The sequence below is a fragment of the Alosa alosa genome, chromosome 10 (genome assembly GCF_017589495.1).
Source record: "Alosa alosa isolate M-15738 ecotype Scorff River chromosome 10, AALO_Geno_1.1, whole genome shotgun sequence".
Classification (NCBI taxonomy): Eukaryota; Metazoa; Chordata; class Actinopteri; order Clupeiformes; family Clupeidae; genus Alosa; species Alosa alosa.
The window spans coordinates 21,651,362-21,668,861 of record NC_063198.1 but is presented as its reverse complement, the minus strand read 5'-3'; the positions used below and the strand labels follow the sequence as shown (position 1 = coordinate 21,668,861).

The window sequence follows — 17,500 nt, the reverse complement described above, 5'->3', positions numbered from 1 at the left end:
GCTGTGACTTTGAGTTGTGTCTGGGCCTCGGGGCCGCGTCAGACTCGGCTTCAGAGTCTGCTCAGCCGAGCCGCATCAAAGCCACATGCGGGCCTGGCCCGGGCCGGTGTGAAGCGCCATCTGCGCTGTTACACTGCCTGAGGACAGCCAGTAATGTGAAGCACCAGCTGAGACTCACTCATCACAGTGACTAAGTGAAGGCACATTAAGTCAAGTCTTTATGCAGTGCTAAACAGTTTACTTTTTACCAGGCAACCCAGATGTTTACCGTTGCAGTCATCCAATCTTTTAAGCATTTAAGGAGAAATTTAAGGAGATTTAAAGTGCTACACTCTGTGGGCATGTACATGGGAGCTCACAGACATGCCCCCAGAGTGTAGCACTGTAGCTGCTGGCTGTAGCAACTCGAGCTACAGTAGGTAAAACCGATTGTTTTCGGGTTTTTTCATACCCATAGTAAACGGTGACCTCGAGAAACGTTGATCTATGTGAAAACTCGCCGGATTTCTCCTTTAACCATGTCAGCCTTGTGTACCGATAGGAAAATAAAAAAATAAGAAAGAAGGAAAAACTTGGGTTTAAAAAATAGTGAAAAGGAGTGTCAGTCCGGGAGCTTGTTCTGATAACTAGCCTGTGAGAGTTCAGGGAGGAGCAGACTCCCACTTGATGAAGGACACTGGCTTAATCAGCCCTGCAGAGTCTAGCTGGCTGTCAGCTGTAGTAACTGCTGCTGCTGCTGCTGACTGCAGTTCAATCGCACTGCCGCTGCCTAAGTCACTTATCTCCCCAGGAAAGAGTGGAACAAGAAACTCACTTCTCTTAGGGCTGGAGAGGCACCAGAGCAGAGTGGAGCGGAACGGAGCGGAGTGGGCAGCCAAAGTGATGACTCTGCTCCTCTTGGTGAAGTTTCCTGAGGAGAGAAAGGGCCAGTGAGCAGGTTGGGGGGCTAAAGGCCCCCAGTGGGGTCCAACACAGAGCCCAGAACTGCTAAATTACCCCCTCAGTGGACTGGAGATGGGCTTAAAGGAGTGGTCCTTGGTAGTGGCAAAATATTTGAATATTGTTAACTCTTTGAACACACACACACACACACACACACACACACACACACACACACACACACACACACACACACACATACTGGATGGACAGCTGAAAGAGATTTCACAGAATTTGACTTAAGTGATTAGTTTGATTAGTATTAAAGCACTACACCTTTAATTTCCGATAGAGGTTGTGTACGTTTGATGGGAAGTTTACACTGTGTGAGGTGAGAGCTGGTGAGACTGGTGAAGAACTTCACCGGCATCTGTGATCAGACTCTAGAGAAAGAGAGTCTAGTCCACTCCACTCTTCATCCCTCAGTTTTGTGGATTCGCCGTGTACACAGGGAGCGTTAAACCAGACTAGGGTTGTCGAAGGAGTCAGACCCAACGTGGCCAAGACAGAACAGCTGCCTCCCATCACTGCGCTGTGGTTTTAAAATAGGCCCCTCTGTTGTCCCTGCTCCTAGACCTTCAGATGGCTCGGGTAAGAATAACATGAAAGGGACTGCTGGCGATATTATGTCTTGGGAATGGGAATGATTTTCTTGACCATGTGGTGTTTTTGAAGTTGGAAGGAGCAGAACCAAAAGTATGTGTCAGTGAACTGGGGAAGCACCTAGAGAACCTAGAAGCTGTAGACGTTAACCTAAATAGTGAAAATGATCTTACATTAGCATGTCCTGTAATGGCATATACATTGAATCAAAAGTATAACATCCATATCCATACATGTAGTATGTATATTGATGTTATTATATTGAAACAATGTAGTACGGGTCTATTGCTGTATTTGGAATGCTGACTTGCACAGCATAGTATCTTGCTGTTTTCTGCAAATTTTTACATTGCAAACTCACTTTTTCTTGAATGTTCTGTACAGTAATAATCTGCTAAACCTACACCCATGTCGAATCTGACTTTATTATACGACACCATCCAGTTAATATACCTAAAAATTACCCCACTGATCCTAATGTGATGCTTGCTGACAGGGTCAATACCATCACAGCCGATCGATAGTGGCGAAGCCTCAGGGAGCGCCTGGTGCTCTCGGCACACCCCAGGGCGTGGGCAGCCCTTCCCGGAACACAGGCGGTCTGCTGGCATTGACCTTTTCTGGGACTTCCTCTCTCCTCAGTGCCTACGCTCCACAACAACCTGTCCAACCAGTGTCTGTTTTTAGCTCTCTCTCTCTCTCTCTCTCTCTCTCTCTCTCCCTCCTTTTCTATATGTAATAGCTCTCTCTTCCTCTCTCTTCCTTCTCTTCCTCTTTCTCCTCACGTACAGTTTTGCGCTGCTGTTTTGGTTTCCTGTTTTTTGTTTTTCTAGCCCTGTTATTTTCAGAAGCCCCTGTGATATACGTTTGATTCCATACCGTCTGCTATTGTGTTACCTTCAAAGCAGCTTATGAGGTGCCTCCGCTGTCCAAATCTCTGTGCCAGCACCCCCCTGCACGCACACACACACACACACACACACACACACACACACACACACCCACACACACACACACACACACACACACACTCCAACTCCCCCTTGCCTTCCCATCATGCTTTGCTCTCGGTGGTTAATTTTGTGCATATATTTGGGGGGATGATTAGCTAATTATGAGTGTTGTGAAACATGTATAAGATATTCGCAGGCGTGGTGAATGATGGAGCCAAAGTAGGTCTTGTGGGAAAGACAGTCTCATTGCCTGCTGCAGGGGGGCAGGGTACTTTTCAGGGTATTGGTGGGGGAGTAGATATTATAAAGAATGGGTGGGTGGGGGGGGGGGGGGTTGTTCGTTCTTAGTGAGGGCTTAGATATACCCCCGGGGGCAAAATACTGTTTGATTACATTCAGAGCAGGAAAAAAAATCCATCTACCCACCCCCACGGATTTACCCACTGGCTCAGCCGAGCCGCCTTTCTCTCTTCCATGTCTTTTTGTGCAGGATAGCCTACTTGTCTCTGTTCATCATTTTTTTGTCTGCCTGTCTCCTTTAGCCCATAGTACCTTTACACGCACCTCCATTTCGTTCAGCTGTAGGAAATCCAATGTAGAATTCAAATAGTGTCTGTGCTTCCTCTTTCTGTCTGTCTGTGTCAGGTTGAGTTTATCCTTGTGTCTCTGTAGGTACCTCTTTTACTGTCACTTTTGTCCATCTATTCTTGGTCACCTATTTATCTCTCTCTCTCTCTCTCTCTCTCTCTCTCTCTGTCCGAGGGTCTGTTCCCCTGTTGTCCATGGGTCCATGGTTTGTGCTACTCAGCGTCTTTGTCTCTATTCCTGTCTCTGCCTGCCTGTCTGTTTCACTTCAGTTGTGTCTGTCTGCCACTTGTTCCCCTTATTATTCCACCTTCTGTTTATGGATAGGTCTGGCCGTTATTCTTTTTGCTTTACCTCTCCCCTCTCTGTTTCTCTGTCTGTCCATCTCTCTGTCTTCCTCACTGCCTCTGTCTGTTGTTTTTTTTTGTTTCCTCCTCTCTCTTTCTCTCTCTCTCTCTCAGCATAAATCTGCCCGTGCGGTTCACATGGTAGAAGTCATGCCCAAAGAATGTCTGTCTCGCCGTCCTCCTCCAGGTGCATGGGCTGGTGCGTGACAAAGCTGAAGCCGCGGCGGCCTGGGGATGGGGGTGGTGTGTGGGGGTGTGGAGGTGTGTAGGGGGGGGTAGGACAGGGCCTGGGATGGCTGGTTGGGGTTGCTCTGGGCAGAGCAAGGTCAGCATGACTCTCCCTTTCTCTATACCCCCCCTCTCTATATCTCCCCTCCCTCTCTCTTTCTCTCTCTGCAAGCACTATTAGTCTACTCTAAGTCCCGCACGTTGTCTGAAAGCTCTCCCGGGGGCCAGTCTATCAGCCTAATGATTCACACACGGCTTGGGTGAAGTCATGGGCTTTGATGTGCCTTGTGTGGCAGGGTGTGCAACTGAGAAGGTGGGGCATGCGTGGGAGTAACACACGGGAGGTGTGTGTGTGTGTTTCTTTTTCTAAAAGAGGATCTCGTGATGTGTTGAGAAGGACACGGACAGCAGTAGCAGCACATGCAGCGTCATTAGCGATGCGCTAACCCCGTTACAGCAGTCTGATGATGGCGGTTAGAGCGATGCCGCGCTTCACGGAGGCTGTTTGGTTTAAAGTGAACTGTGGCGGCAGCTGAGGGTAATAGCTTTTTGTGAAGTGATTGTGCCCCCCTGCCCCTGCTGTCCCCACCCTCCCCCCACATTCTACCCCAATCCCCCTCAGAGCACCTGTTTTGGAGAGGTAGTGGGCGGTAGAATGGGTGGGTAGAGGGGGGTGATTGGGGGCTCCACCTGGTGTACAGCCCCCTTACCCTTCCCTCCCTAGAGGAAACCCCCCACCCCACCCCACTCCCCACCCGGCCGGCGTCGAGAGGCAGATGCTGTTTGCTGAAGAGCTAATTGTAGGTTTGAGGGGCCCTGACACAACCTAAACAGATTAACTAACCCCACCCTCCACCCCACCCCACTCCAACCCCACCCCACTCCAACCCCGCCCAAAGGGGCACCATGGTGCTCAGCAACCAGGGACGAGTCTGGGACTTTAGCCTGTCAGAAGTGATCTGGGAGAGAAGTGAGAGAGAGACAGAGGGGAGGAGGGAGATAGCAGGAGATAGAGATAGGGGTCATTAAGGAGAGAGAGGAGATAGAGATGGGGGAGAGAGAAGAGAGAGAGATAGAGAGAGATTAAGAGAGAGAGAGAGAGAGATAGAGATAGGGGTCATTAAGGAGAGAGAGAGAGAGATAGAGAGAGGAGAGAGAGAGAAGATAAAGTCAGAGAGAGAGAGAGAGAGAGAGAGAGAGAGAGAGAGAGAGAGAGAGAGAGAGATAGGGGTCATTAAGATAGAGAGAGAGAGAGAGAGAGATAGAGAGTCATTAATGAGAGAGAGAGAGAGAGAGAGAGAGATAGGAGTCATTAAGGAGAGATAGAGGAAGAGACAGAGGGGGAGAGAAAGGGAGAAAGAGAGAGGGTGGGAGAGAGAGAGCGAGAGAGGAGTCATTATTGAGAGAAAGAGGGATGGAGGGGTGAGGATTATTATTTTATTATTTATTATTTGGGCAGCCGTGGCCCACTGGTTAGCACTCTGGACTTGTGACCGGAAGGTTGCCGGTTCGAGCCCCGACCAGTGGGCCACGGCTGAATTGCCCTTATGTGCTGAGTGTGTTTCACTAATTCACGGATTGGGTTAAATGCAGAGACCAAATTTCCCTCACAGGATCAAAACAGTATATATACTTATACTTATTTTATGTCTGTGAGATGAATGCTGAGACACAAAGTTATGCACTGAATAATGCTAAGAGTCATATACTGTATTAGAGTTGATAACTAATTTATAGTTAATTATCAAAAAGCTTTTGCACATCTGCAGACTGACTAAGAACAGTAACTTTACAATAACAATATTATCCTCTCTCGATACTCAGACGATAAAAAAAACAAGCATGTCCTGTCTGCCTTCAGCCTATAAAAACGTGTGATTAATGGACATTGGCATTTGTGACTTAATTGTCTAACTGTGCAGCCGTATTTGGAGACGCTGAGCAGACAGACAGACAGCGGCATTCCACTCTTACTCCACCTCAGCCGACGCCTACATGACTCTGCCGTGAGGCACGTGGGGAGGGCTTGTGCTTACAAAAACACAGGTCCATACGGATCATGCCAATGGTTTGGTAGCTGTAGAGTGTACCACAAAGGTCCGAGGTTTAGGGTGGAAAGCCTCTTTACGGCAGAACTGTACGTGAACCCATTAGAAGATCCTTGAAGTCCGCGGAACATAAAGAAACACAAAAGAATCAAAGGGTCCGGGGAACAATGTAGAACATATGTGAGGTACAGACAGTGGAAACATACTGTATAGGGCAAATATAACAAACTAACTTGCTGAGACATTTCTAGGGCCTGGATTCCATTCTGCTTTCAGAATATATTTCTAATGCTTTGCTTATATGGTGACTTATGTGCATGTGCATGTATTTTATATTTGTTTTGTGTGCTAGTCAGTTTGTGAGCTGCTTTGATCAGTGTAGAAGGGACTGTTTGTACAGATTGGCTTTGATTACACACAAATGTGTGATTGTTTTGTGACTACTCACACAGTGACCGATGAGGAGATATGGATGGTGTGTGTGTGTGCGTGTGTGTGTGTGTGTGTGTAAGGTCAGTGAGGGCTTGATTGCGTGCATGTGTCCTGTGTTTTGTGTTTGGTGAGTACAGTGAGGTGGAGACGGGGGATTCTGGACTGCATGTGTGACGGGCCGCTGTGTGTGTGTGTGTTTGTCTCACAGGCACACTGCGCAGAGAGGGGACCAAAGGCTGTCCTCAGTGACCTCTGAGCTTTATGCACCGTGGAGAACCAGCCTCAAAGGTTTGTCATATTTTAAATAGACACACACACACACTTACACACTCACACACACAAAAACACACTCACGCATATAAATGAGACACACACACACACACACACTCTCTCTCTCTCACATTCCCACATAAACACACACACACACACACACACACACACACACACACACACACACACACACACACACACAAAAACACACACACATAGACAAATGAATTATCTGTTATATTTGAACACACAGAAGAACGAGGTAGAGTGCTGTGCTGAAGGTTATCATGCATTCACTGATCAATAAATCCATTAATGGTTGGGGTGGATATGGTGTCAGTGGATTTGGGCGTATGCTAGACAGAGAATTCCCCTGTTTCAGCACCATTAGTTGCATTGCTTCCGCTAATGCCTGACAGAGTGCTTCAGGAAGGCCAGGGCCAGTGGATAGGAAGTCTAAAACGGTGAATGACACCCAAACAAAGCCTCGTAGGAACAGCTAACTAGACCTGTTGACTCCTCAGAAGTGGCTATGATAACCAAAGAACACGTCCGGGGTCAGTAATGGGAAAAACGTCCCTCTTGCGCTCTCCTTCTCTCTCTTTCTCTCCCTCACTCTCTTTCTGTCTATCTCTCCATTGTGTCCCTTCCCTCCTTCTTTCTCCTCTTTCCCATTCTTGGACGGGTGCTCTCCCTGCTCCCGTTTGACCCACCATAATTGCCTCCTGGGCTTTAATAAGGTTTGTAATAGCAGTGTTGTGTGTTATTTATGTACTCCTAGGATGGGCAGTCAGCATAGCGGACTTTCATCTCCCCTGTTAATGAAGTGATATATACGGCACACAAGCACCGGCGCAGGCGGTCTGTCCTGCCATGCACTCCCAGACTCAGGGCCACTGACCAAAGCAATCCGGGCCCTTCCAACAGGATACTCGAGTGCAGAAAAAAATGTATCTCACTCCTCTTCTGTCTCCAACATTTTTTGGGGAGAAAGAGGGCAGCTCAGGACAGAAAAGGGAATGGCTAGCTAGCTAGATAGCTAGCTAGATACATACATACATACATACATACATACATACATACATACATACATATATACATACATACATACATACATACATACATACATACATACATATATACATACATACATACATACATACATACATACATACATACATAGATACATAGATAGATATGTAGATAGATAGACAGACAGACAGACAGACAGACAGACAGAGACAAGGCAAATATAGAAAGAAAATAGGACAGACAGACAGACTGCGGTCAAAGGAAGAGAAGGAATGGGAATACGAAATGTGTCATAAGAAACTTTATGTTACTATGACAGCCGGTCTCTATCTCTAATCACACAGCCTACTTCAGGAGGAGTCCTGACTCCTGCGTAGCGTCAGCGACGGAGCTCCCTCAGGAGTTCTGCACAGGCCGGCTCCTCATCGCTGAGTTCAGCCTCCCGCTGTGTGTTTACAGGCATCACAGCTGTGCGGTCAGATGATGTTTTTTACTGACTCACTGGAGAAGAAGCAGAGCCACCTGTGAGGTCCCCTATGGCGCTGAGCCCTCACAGGCTACACTTTGGCCTGCTGAGAATCCCCTTTGACTCTGTACGTGCGGTAGCCACAGGACACAGACACAGACACATACACACACACACACACACACACACACACACACACACACACACACACACACACACACACACAACACACACACACACACACACACATACACACACACACACACACACACACACTAATCCCCCTGCAAAAAGTTTAACCCTTTGTCCAGCCTGGATGTTTTTATGCATCCTTCGGCTCCTGCTCTCACTCTTCCTGAAAAGAGGGTCTGGCAACACTATGAATAGATAGAGAAATAAAGACCGCAAAGGAGAATAACTTAAAAGGAGAGAGGGAGGGAGAGATTGTCAGAGAGAGAGAGAGAGGAGGGGGGGAAGGGATGGAATCAGCGACAAAATGTGCCTTAATTTATCGTTCCTGTCCAGAAGCTGTCATCTGGCTACAATAGAGGGCCTGGTTTATGGCCCAGAGGCTGTAGCCAACTCAATGCGGAGGGGAGAGAGGAGCTGTCAGAAAGACACGGAACAACAGCTAAGGAGTGAGGAAGGGAGAAAAGAAGTGACCATGCTTCTATTTTAAACTCGGGAGTGCTGTTGAAGGTTGGAGGTAGGCTAGTAGGAAGAAAAGAAGGGAAAAGAAAGGGGAAAAAGATGTCTTGGTATTCACAGAAGGCCGGCCACATCTTTTCTATTAGCGGCACCTTAATGGATCTTTTAATGGAAAGTGCAGGGAACTAGAGAGCTTTCTATTTCTGATGACATTTGAAATGCTAAAATGTTAAATGGTAACAAGTTTATTCAATTTCGGGAATGATGCAGTCAAATCCTCTTAGTCATGATAAAAATAATGTTATAAATAGGAAATGGACGTTTGAGATTTTTTGTTTTTTTTTACATTGTTTTACACAGCAATCAGCTTAAAAAGGTTTCAGACAGAATGTTCAGGCACAGAGATCTAACACAAAGATGGAGGCGTCATGGTCATGGTCATGTCAGACAGAGCATGATAGAGATATAGAGCTGCAGAAACCCCATCTCTTTGAAGTGTCAGGATTCTTCTCATTCTCAACCCCTAATGATGCAACATGGTGGCACCAGGCCAGAACTCTAGACCAGCGGTTCCCAAACATTTTTCCCACATACCACCACCTACAGTACATCCTGACACAGATCGCGTACCCCCACCTTCCGACACATAAAAACTTAACATATTCTATTGACACATTCCAGGCATCATGTTTAATTAGTCGCCCTACATGATAACAAATAACAAAATCAAAATGTACATCAGTGGGGTGCACTACGAATCTCGATTAGTGGGTTAGCGAGGTATGTTGCGCTCAAAGCCAGGGTATACTGTGACACGAAAGTGGATCTGTTTTAGTGTCGCTATATCACCATGGTATCTTATGCTGTCAACCAAACCTGGTGTGCTAAGTTATAGCTCAAATCGTGTAATCTACCCCCCACTGACCTATCAATTGTGTTAAAAACGAAGTAATCTCACGTGTAGGATTCTGTCATATATCTTACAGGTGGAGCTCTGCCTCTACTAACATTTTGGAGCTCAAATGCGCTTTAGTGCTGTGCGTGCAAATATCCCACTATGGACGTGCATACCATACAACAACTGATGACAATTGATTTATTTGCTGTTATAGGTTAGACACAAAAAAATGACTGCAGTGTAGATTAAGCTATCGCTCATGAATGCGGAAGTAATTGTTTTTAAATAGAGGCAGTCTTGTGCGTCTCCACGTTACACGATTGGCCAAAGTCATCCCAACACCGAGAACGCGCACAGATCTGAGCTGAAAGCCTAGTTTGACAAATATATCACATAACTGCAATCGTAGTATCACTTAACGCATACCCCTGAGTCAAGGCTTTGTCAAGCCTCGATATGTCTACATAGCCTAGATATGTCTAACGTGCTTTGTAGTATACCCCACTGGTCTATGAGCTCTCACACTAAAAAAACAGGGTGAACAACACAAACACAAAGAACAAAGAGAACATAGGCTTAAGATTTAAAAAAATATATTTTTAACACCTTTCCGACATTGCCCTTTTCATGTCGCATACCCCCTAGTGAAAGCTTGCATATCACGGGTGGTACACGTACCACAATTTGGGAATCCCTGCTCTGGACCAAGAGCATCATTATCTGTAAAACTAACAAATTTGAAGGTTTAAAGCAGTGGTCCCCAAACTTTTTCTTCCGAGGGCCAGCTCACTATGTCTGGCTCTAAGAGAGGGAGTATATCAGTAACCATAAATAGCTTAGTGCTGTGAACAACAGCAGTCTATCTTAGTTGAATATTCCATTACATTTAATAGGATACTGCAATTTAATACCATTGTTAGCTGGCCATCATGCTATATCAGTGTAAAATGTAGCTCAAATGAAATAATACTGATAAAAAGACTTAAGCATTCCCAAAAGTATTAGCAGGGAGTCCCAAAAGTATATTTTATTCAAAATGTGTGAATTCTGAACTCTGTGTCTTTGCATACACAGCTCATGTCGTGAACAAGTAATATCCTACAAATAATTCAAATAACTCAAACTATGAGAGTTTTATGAAGTGCTGGCAAAAACATCTGACACCACCATTCTAACTTTCACTCATGAGAAATTTGTGAATTGTGAATTTGTATGAACATTTGAACGAGTGAATAAAAAATAGAAATAATTATCCCAGAAAGTCCCAGAAATATGACTTGAATAGTCAAGAAACTTTTAGAATACTTATGCAGTCAGCATAGGCTTCTTACATGTTTGCAGGTAGGCCTACATTTCATTCCGTTTTCGATGGCAAACGCAAAACAGCGCCAAAACAACCACCAGTGGACAAAAAGACTATTACACGTGTACTGTTAAGACTCGCCATAGAGAATGAATGGGGGAAATTACGGAGGTTATAGTTTGACGACGTCGTACTCCCTTGCGGGCCAGATGCTATATACCACGGACATAATTTGGGGGGCCACCCAAAATGAGGTGGCGGGCCGTAGTTTGGGGACCACTGGTTTAAAGGATGTAAAAGATTCGCTACTAAAAATGACTTGTGTGGATTGTGTGCTGTGTACAGTTCACTTCGTCCCCACATACTACTAATCAGTCTTTTATAGATCTCCCTATGTTCTCGCTCGCCTGGAGAACAGACCTACTTAAATGCCAATCAGAGACCATTTAAGATTTCTACAGCACATACCTACTGTATTACTGTGCTTTTCCACTGCAAAAGAAAACAAAGCAAAGGTTTGCGCTTGGTACTAACTTGTAAGTAAAAACAGTCATGATTCCCACAAGCCTTTAGGCACTGTGTGTGTGTGTGTGTGTGTGTGTGTGTGTGTGTGTGTGTGTGTGTGTGTGTGTGTGTGTGTGTGTGTGCAGATTGTGCCTGAAATTCTGTTTGTGCCCCAAAATCTGCACAAACAGGTTTTGACTGGGGTTGTCTGTATGGCACTGCAAACAAACAGACACTCAAGACTTTTCTTGAGAAGCCACAGTAACGCATTGGTACGAGTCAGTCTCAGATACTAATACAGTTTTAGACAGCACTTTGTGTTCAGCTCTTTGAGTTCAGGGTGCTTTATAAAAGCCCACTCAACACTCCGTCACAAATTTTTATTTATTTATTTTAAAGCGCCTTAGCTAAAAAAACCTTTGGGCTTCGTTCTGGCAGGGCAACCATATGGTACCCTGAGCCAACCATGCATGACAACAGCTCCGGCGACGTGCCAGCGTCTGGGGCAGGGAAAAAACGCAGACCCTGTGCACACACACACACACACACAAATAAACGACTCGCAGATGACTGCCTAACATTGCTACAGGACAAGTGTACCATGTGCTGAATGTGCACTGAACAGAGACAAAGGCAAGGTTTTCTGTTGGCCAGGGATAAGAATCGCACCCGAAATAACTCTCATGGCCAAAACAATAAGTGCTCATTGTTTATGGCTAAATGCCAGTATTATAAATACGATGATCTTTCTAAGTTCTAATCTGTTGATCCCAGCATTTGTCACAAAGTAACCTTTAATGTTGTCTCCACGCTAATCACAAGGCTACCTTACAGGGGCACACACTATTTCAACACATGACGACGTAGGAGATTTTCCCAGCATTCCCAGTCAAATGTCATTAGGAGTGAGCCTCTGTCATGTCATCTGAGTTGTAATGGCCTCAGCAGTGTTCCAGGTGTGAGCGGATGTGAGGTGTGGCCTCTGCCCCTGGGCGTTTAGTTAAAAGCATCATAGTGTTTCCGTGGGCAACAACAGGTGGCCATTTACTGGTAACTCTTCGGAAAATAGGGTGAGGCGACAGGCTAGTTTCGCACTTTCCAGCCCAGAGACAATAGCATCTGAGTTCAGAAGCTTGGTATGTCATGCATATGTCCTCTGCTTTTTCTGTTGTTTTGGTGGAGCCACACCTCACTCTTCACTTTCTAATGTGTCTTCACACATTGTGCTAATGATTTGAATTAACTTTTTTTAAATTGAGCTAAATTTAATTGAATTACAGTTTTTGCCCATTGCTTACACACTAAAATTGAATGCTTAGACCAAAGCCTCAATACCTAAACTAGCATACTTTAAACACTGTGTAACCACAGCTTAAACACATTCTCTGCTTTGCACATTGTTTGCAACATACTTATTGCGAAACACTACACGGGGCTTCTTACATTAGACACTTTAAATGAAATCTCCTGTTATCATTGAGAAAACACTTCTATTCAAAATCCAAGCACATCTGGTAATTGGTAAAACCCACACACATACCTGAAAAAACTGATGAAACTGAACACCAATCAGTCTGAGGCATAGCACTACAAATAGACTTCAGGTAAGTTATTGTGTATCTGTTTCAACACCTATAATGATGCTCTTGGTCCAGAGCAGGGATTCCCAAATTGTGGTACGTGTACCACCCGTGATATGCAAGCTTTCACTAGGGGGTATGCGACATGAAAAGGGCAATGTCGGAAAGGTGTTAATTCAAGTGTGTACTTTTACACGTTTAATTCTATTTACATTAACAATTACTACTCTGTCAGAGCGCTTTACAGAACTCAGTCTCACCCTGGTTTGTACACGGGTCAGCTGCTTTGTGTTTTAGCGAAGCTGAAATATGAGTCAAAAGACCTGCTCCAGTGTAATGACAGTAGGTGACAGATAGCTTACACATGTAAGCACACAGCCTCTCTCACAGCTTCTGACATGCCACGCCTTAAATCTAGCAGAAGGCAGAGAATGCATGACAAGATAGTGGTACAACAGGCTGTGCTTCCCTGAAGGAAGACATCACAACACGCATTGTCTGTGTGTCGCATGCTGGCTTGTATTATGTTGAAGGGCACCAGGTGAGACGCAAGTGTTTTTTTACCCTGTGATGAAGTCAAGGAAAACAGTTTTATTTTATCCGTAGTTTTTTAAGCTTTGGACAACCGTCCACTCGAAAGAATCAAACTGAAGAAAAAAAGTCAATGAGTATCTTTTACAATAGACGATCAGCTTTGCTGTATGTCTCTTCTCATCTCGTTTTCTCTGTCCCCACTCCAGGTGGTGATGTCTGAGGAGGCTGAAATAAGGGAGTGCAATGAGGCCTTTGAGTCAGAAGAGGGCGACGTCGACCCATTCCTGGAGGAGGAGGAGGGCGAGGAGGAGGAGGAGACGGAGAGCAGCCGAGAGCTGATGGAGAGACTCCGAGAACTGGAGGTGAGGTGGAGGGAGAGGGGGTCAGGGGGAGGAGGGGTGCACGCACAGTCCATGTCTATGCCCATCTGATTACAGATAGATAGATAGATAGATAGATAGATAGATAGATAGATACTTTATTGATCCCCAGGGGAAATTCAAGATACAGAAATACAAAAATACAGAACCACACATTTGCAATAGTGTATTCAGGCCCTGATGTACTGAATGGGCAAGTGTGTCAACAGCCACAAATATGCATACTTGTTCCTTATTATGTTTATTATCGTCCTTATTATGCTTTTTCTGTGGTGAAAAACTAGATTTGCTTAAACAAACTCCATAAATCAGACTGCAGAGTGTATCCAAACATCTGTTGTTATAGAGTGGATGTTTATGAAGTTCCAGTGATGGAACGAAAAAGCTGCACTGTGGTTAAGATAAAAGTATAGTGTGTTTGTACCTGTTTTCCTATTTAAGTCCAATGCAGTGGACCTTTGCATTCTGTGCATGTGTACAGTATAGAGACGTTTGCTCCTCACAAGAGAATAAGTATAAGTATATACACTTTTCATTCCGTGAGGGAAATTTGGTCTCTGCATTTATCCCAATCCGTGAATTATGAAACACACTTAGCACACAGTGAACAGAAGCACACACTAATCCCGACACAGTGAGCTGCCTGCTACAGCAGTGCTCGGGGAGCAGTGAGGGGTTAGGTGCCTTGCTCAATTACACTTCAGCCCTTCCTAGGGGTTGGGGTTCGAACTGGCAACCCTCCTATTACAAGTCTGAAGCACTAACCAGTAGGCCAAGGCTGCCCCAATATGTCTCTCTCTATCTCTCCTTGATATATATTTTCTGAATCCATGAGAGTTCAAAGACTCTCATAAATAAGACAACTAAGAGGACTTAAAAGTGTTGGTGCTGGAGGGAAGGAGTTTCTATTGATGAGTGCGATGACTACTGCTCAGGTAAACCCTGACATTTCAGCAGAGCTACATGATTAAACCATAATGCAAGTTATCAAAAGATCGGTCAGAAGAGTTTAATTGGATCTACTTAACAACAGTAAATGTTCAGTCTTTTTGAAAGTTTTACTTTCTTTGGACTTCAAAACCTGTCACCACACTCTTAATTAACCTCTTTTGGCCTTCACATTATAGATAAGGATGGTGTTAAGAATGTCACTGCTGTCTACCCGAAAAAAAAAAAAATAATATTTTTTTTTGTTGTTACTATGCCATCCCTTCAGGCCTTAGATAGCCCTGAAACATCATGTATTTTCTTTAATGCTAATCAGGGTCTGCCAGCTGAGAACGTCGTTGTCTGTTTGTAGTGATATGAAAGATGAAGTGAAGCAGGGGAAATTGTTATTAGAAGGGCAGACACTTAAGCTCTCAGACTGCATGGGCTTAAGAGCTACCGTGCTACGCTCAAAAACCCGGGAGCACCTCCTGATCTGACACACTGTCCCCACAGATATCTGTGGAGGAACAGGGTCATGGGTTCATTTCCCACGGAGCTTTCCAGAGGACCAACATTATCTTTCACTGCCCACACAAATCACTCTGCAACTTCGTCCCTTTGCCTTCGGAATGACTAAATGTGAATGAAGCGAGGGAATTATTTGGGTAAACACTGAATTTCAGTCATGAGATAAGCAATGACAGACACCGCAGTGGTATTTATTGGGAGGGCTGCTATCGCAGACAAGCGTTCTTGCTATCGCAGACAAGTGCTCTCTTAGTCCACAAGAGGGCTCCCTCTCCTCATGAGTACCAGCACACCCCACCAGTAAAGTGTTCTTGCAGTCTTTGCTTTGTAAGATGTTTCAGCCAAGAAAAACATTTTGGACATATTAATAAAGACTTATTGATGTAGAATTTATCTTTGAATCTTTTTCCCTTAGCATATCAGAATACCTACTTTTCTAAGTGTAGGTGATCTAACATAGCGCTCACTGAATCCTTGGTGTGCTTCCTATTTCATGGTGTTCTGAAATACATGATTCTGCCACAGAGGAACCATTGTGACATACAGCGCTTCACACAACAGATCTGTTGTCAACATGTAGCTGCTGCTCACTGGTGGTTTTCATCTGGAAGATCACTCATATCCTGAATGTGGACAGACACCCCCTGAAACAATGACATAATGATCCGCATTTAAAAGTGACTTTTTCCTCATTTCGGGAAATGGGATCTATGTGGTCCCTGCCCCCTCTCCACACAATGCACACATACTAGCCCACTGGCTTTCCAGCTGACACATTAGCTAGCTTGTCTGCGTCCCTCCCTCAGGTACTCAGGTTTGGTACCCTGATGATGATTCATGGATTACGTAATGCCGGCTTGACCCACCTGGGGTATGATTTGTGGAAACGTTCATCCAAAGCAGAAATTTTCTGCCATGACATTGACTGCTTGTTTCGCTCAAACGTAGCATCATATGGACATGTTGACAAAGTTAAAAACTTGGTTTTCACCAGAGGTAGTGTTAAATGTAATGTTGCCTGAGAGAAATGGAAATCAAGTAAATCTAATATGATTATCACTGAATTCATTGCATTATATTTTGATAATGATCTATTGTACAGTTATATTACTATAATCTATCATGAATTTAAAAATGGCATCTTATGGCTGGATGTAGAGACTGCCCTGGGGTCTACTGCAGTGTTTTATAAGGCTGCTATAAAAGCCTGTTCACTTGCAGGGAGGGCATCTGTGAGCTTCATCATGGTTTGCTGATTCTGTCCTTTCCATAGCAGCGGTCACTAGTGTTTGTGTGTGTGTAAATGTCTGTGTGTGTGTGTGTGTGTGTGTGTGTGTGTGTGTGTGTGTGTGTGTGTGAGAGAGAGAGAGAGAGTGTGTGAGCATTGCATTTCACAGTGACAGATGTCACGGCTGACTAGTTCGCCGCTAATTCAAATCTGTTTTGCTTAACCTTTTGATTTCATTTCTTTCTCCCTCTCTCTTTCTCTCTCTCTTTCTCTCTCTCTTTCTCTCTCTCTCTTTTTCTCTCTCTCCTTCCTCACTTTCCCCCACAATCCCCAGAGTTGCTGAATTATTGTGCTGGCCTGATATTAAGTACATGAGTTTAGACCTTTATTGCTGCTCCACTTTCTCTCCGTCTCGCTCTCTCCCTCTCTTTTTCTCTGCCATAACTGAAGTCCCTGTCAAAGATTTTCCAAACATTATCAAAACTTTTAAAGTCGTCTCTTCTCGCCTCCTCTCTCCCTCTCTCTTTCTCTCTCTCTCTCTCCTTTTCTTTGTCACACACACACACAGACATGCACAGGTACAAACTTCTGACACATCCAACACTATCTCTAACTCTTAACAACACATGCACAGGCACATACTCTACTCTTCTCCCTGTTGTATTCTTTCACTTGTTTTCACATTCACATTGACACACATACACACACACACACACACACACACACACACACACACACACACACACACACACACACACACACACACACACACACACACACAATCCATCTCAATGCATACACAACCTCACACTGTTTCTCCCTCTACTCCACTGCTTTCTCCCTTTCTTTCCTGCACTCTCTTCCCTGCTCTACCTCCCTCCCTTCTTGCTCGCTCTCTCTCCCTCTCTCCCTCTCTCCCTCTCTCTCTCTCTCTCTCTCTCTCTCTTTGTCCTCTCGGTGTGGAAACAGTGGAGTGCTCTGATAAGCTCTCCTCTTCCTCCTCCAGCAGGCTCTTCCATATGTGTTGTAATATGCTCAGCACTTGCTGCTCCGGCAGCGCGCTC

The 17,500-nt window shown here is 44.9% G+C and overlaps 1 protein-coding gene across 4 annotated transcripts in view; it reads left to right on the top strand.

The window, feature by feature from the left end:
* The window catches only part of nckap5l (NCK-associated protein 5-like), a 76,377-nt gene that overhangs the window by 35,368 nt on the left and 23,509 nt on the right, over positions 1 to 17,500 (top strand). For all 4 annotated transcript variants that reach the window (XM_048254675.1, XM_048254677.1, XM_048254674.1 and 1 more), the window contains 2 exons: positions 6,344 to 6,423; positions 13,577 to 13,732. In XM_048254675.1, coding sequence (XP_048110632.1) covers positions 6,397 to 6,423; positions 13,577 to 13,732 — 183 coding nt within the window. In that variant the 5' untranslated portion in view covers positions 6,344 to 6,396. The remainder of the gene's footprint in view (positions 1 to 6,343; positions 6,424 to 13,576; positions 13,733 to 17,500) is intronic.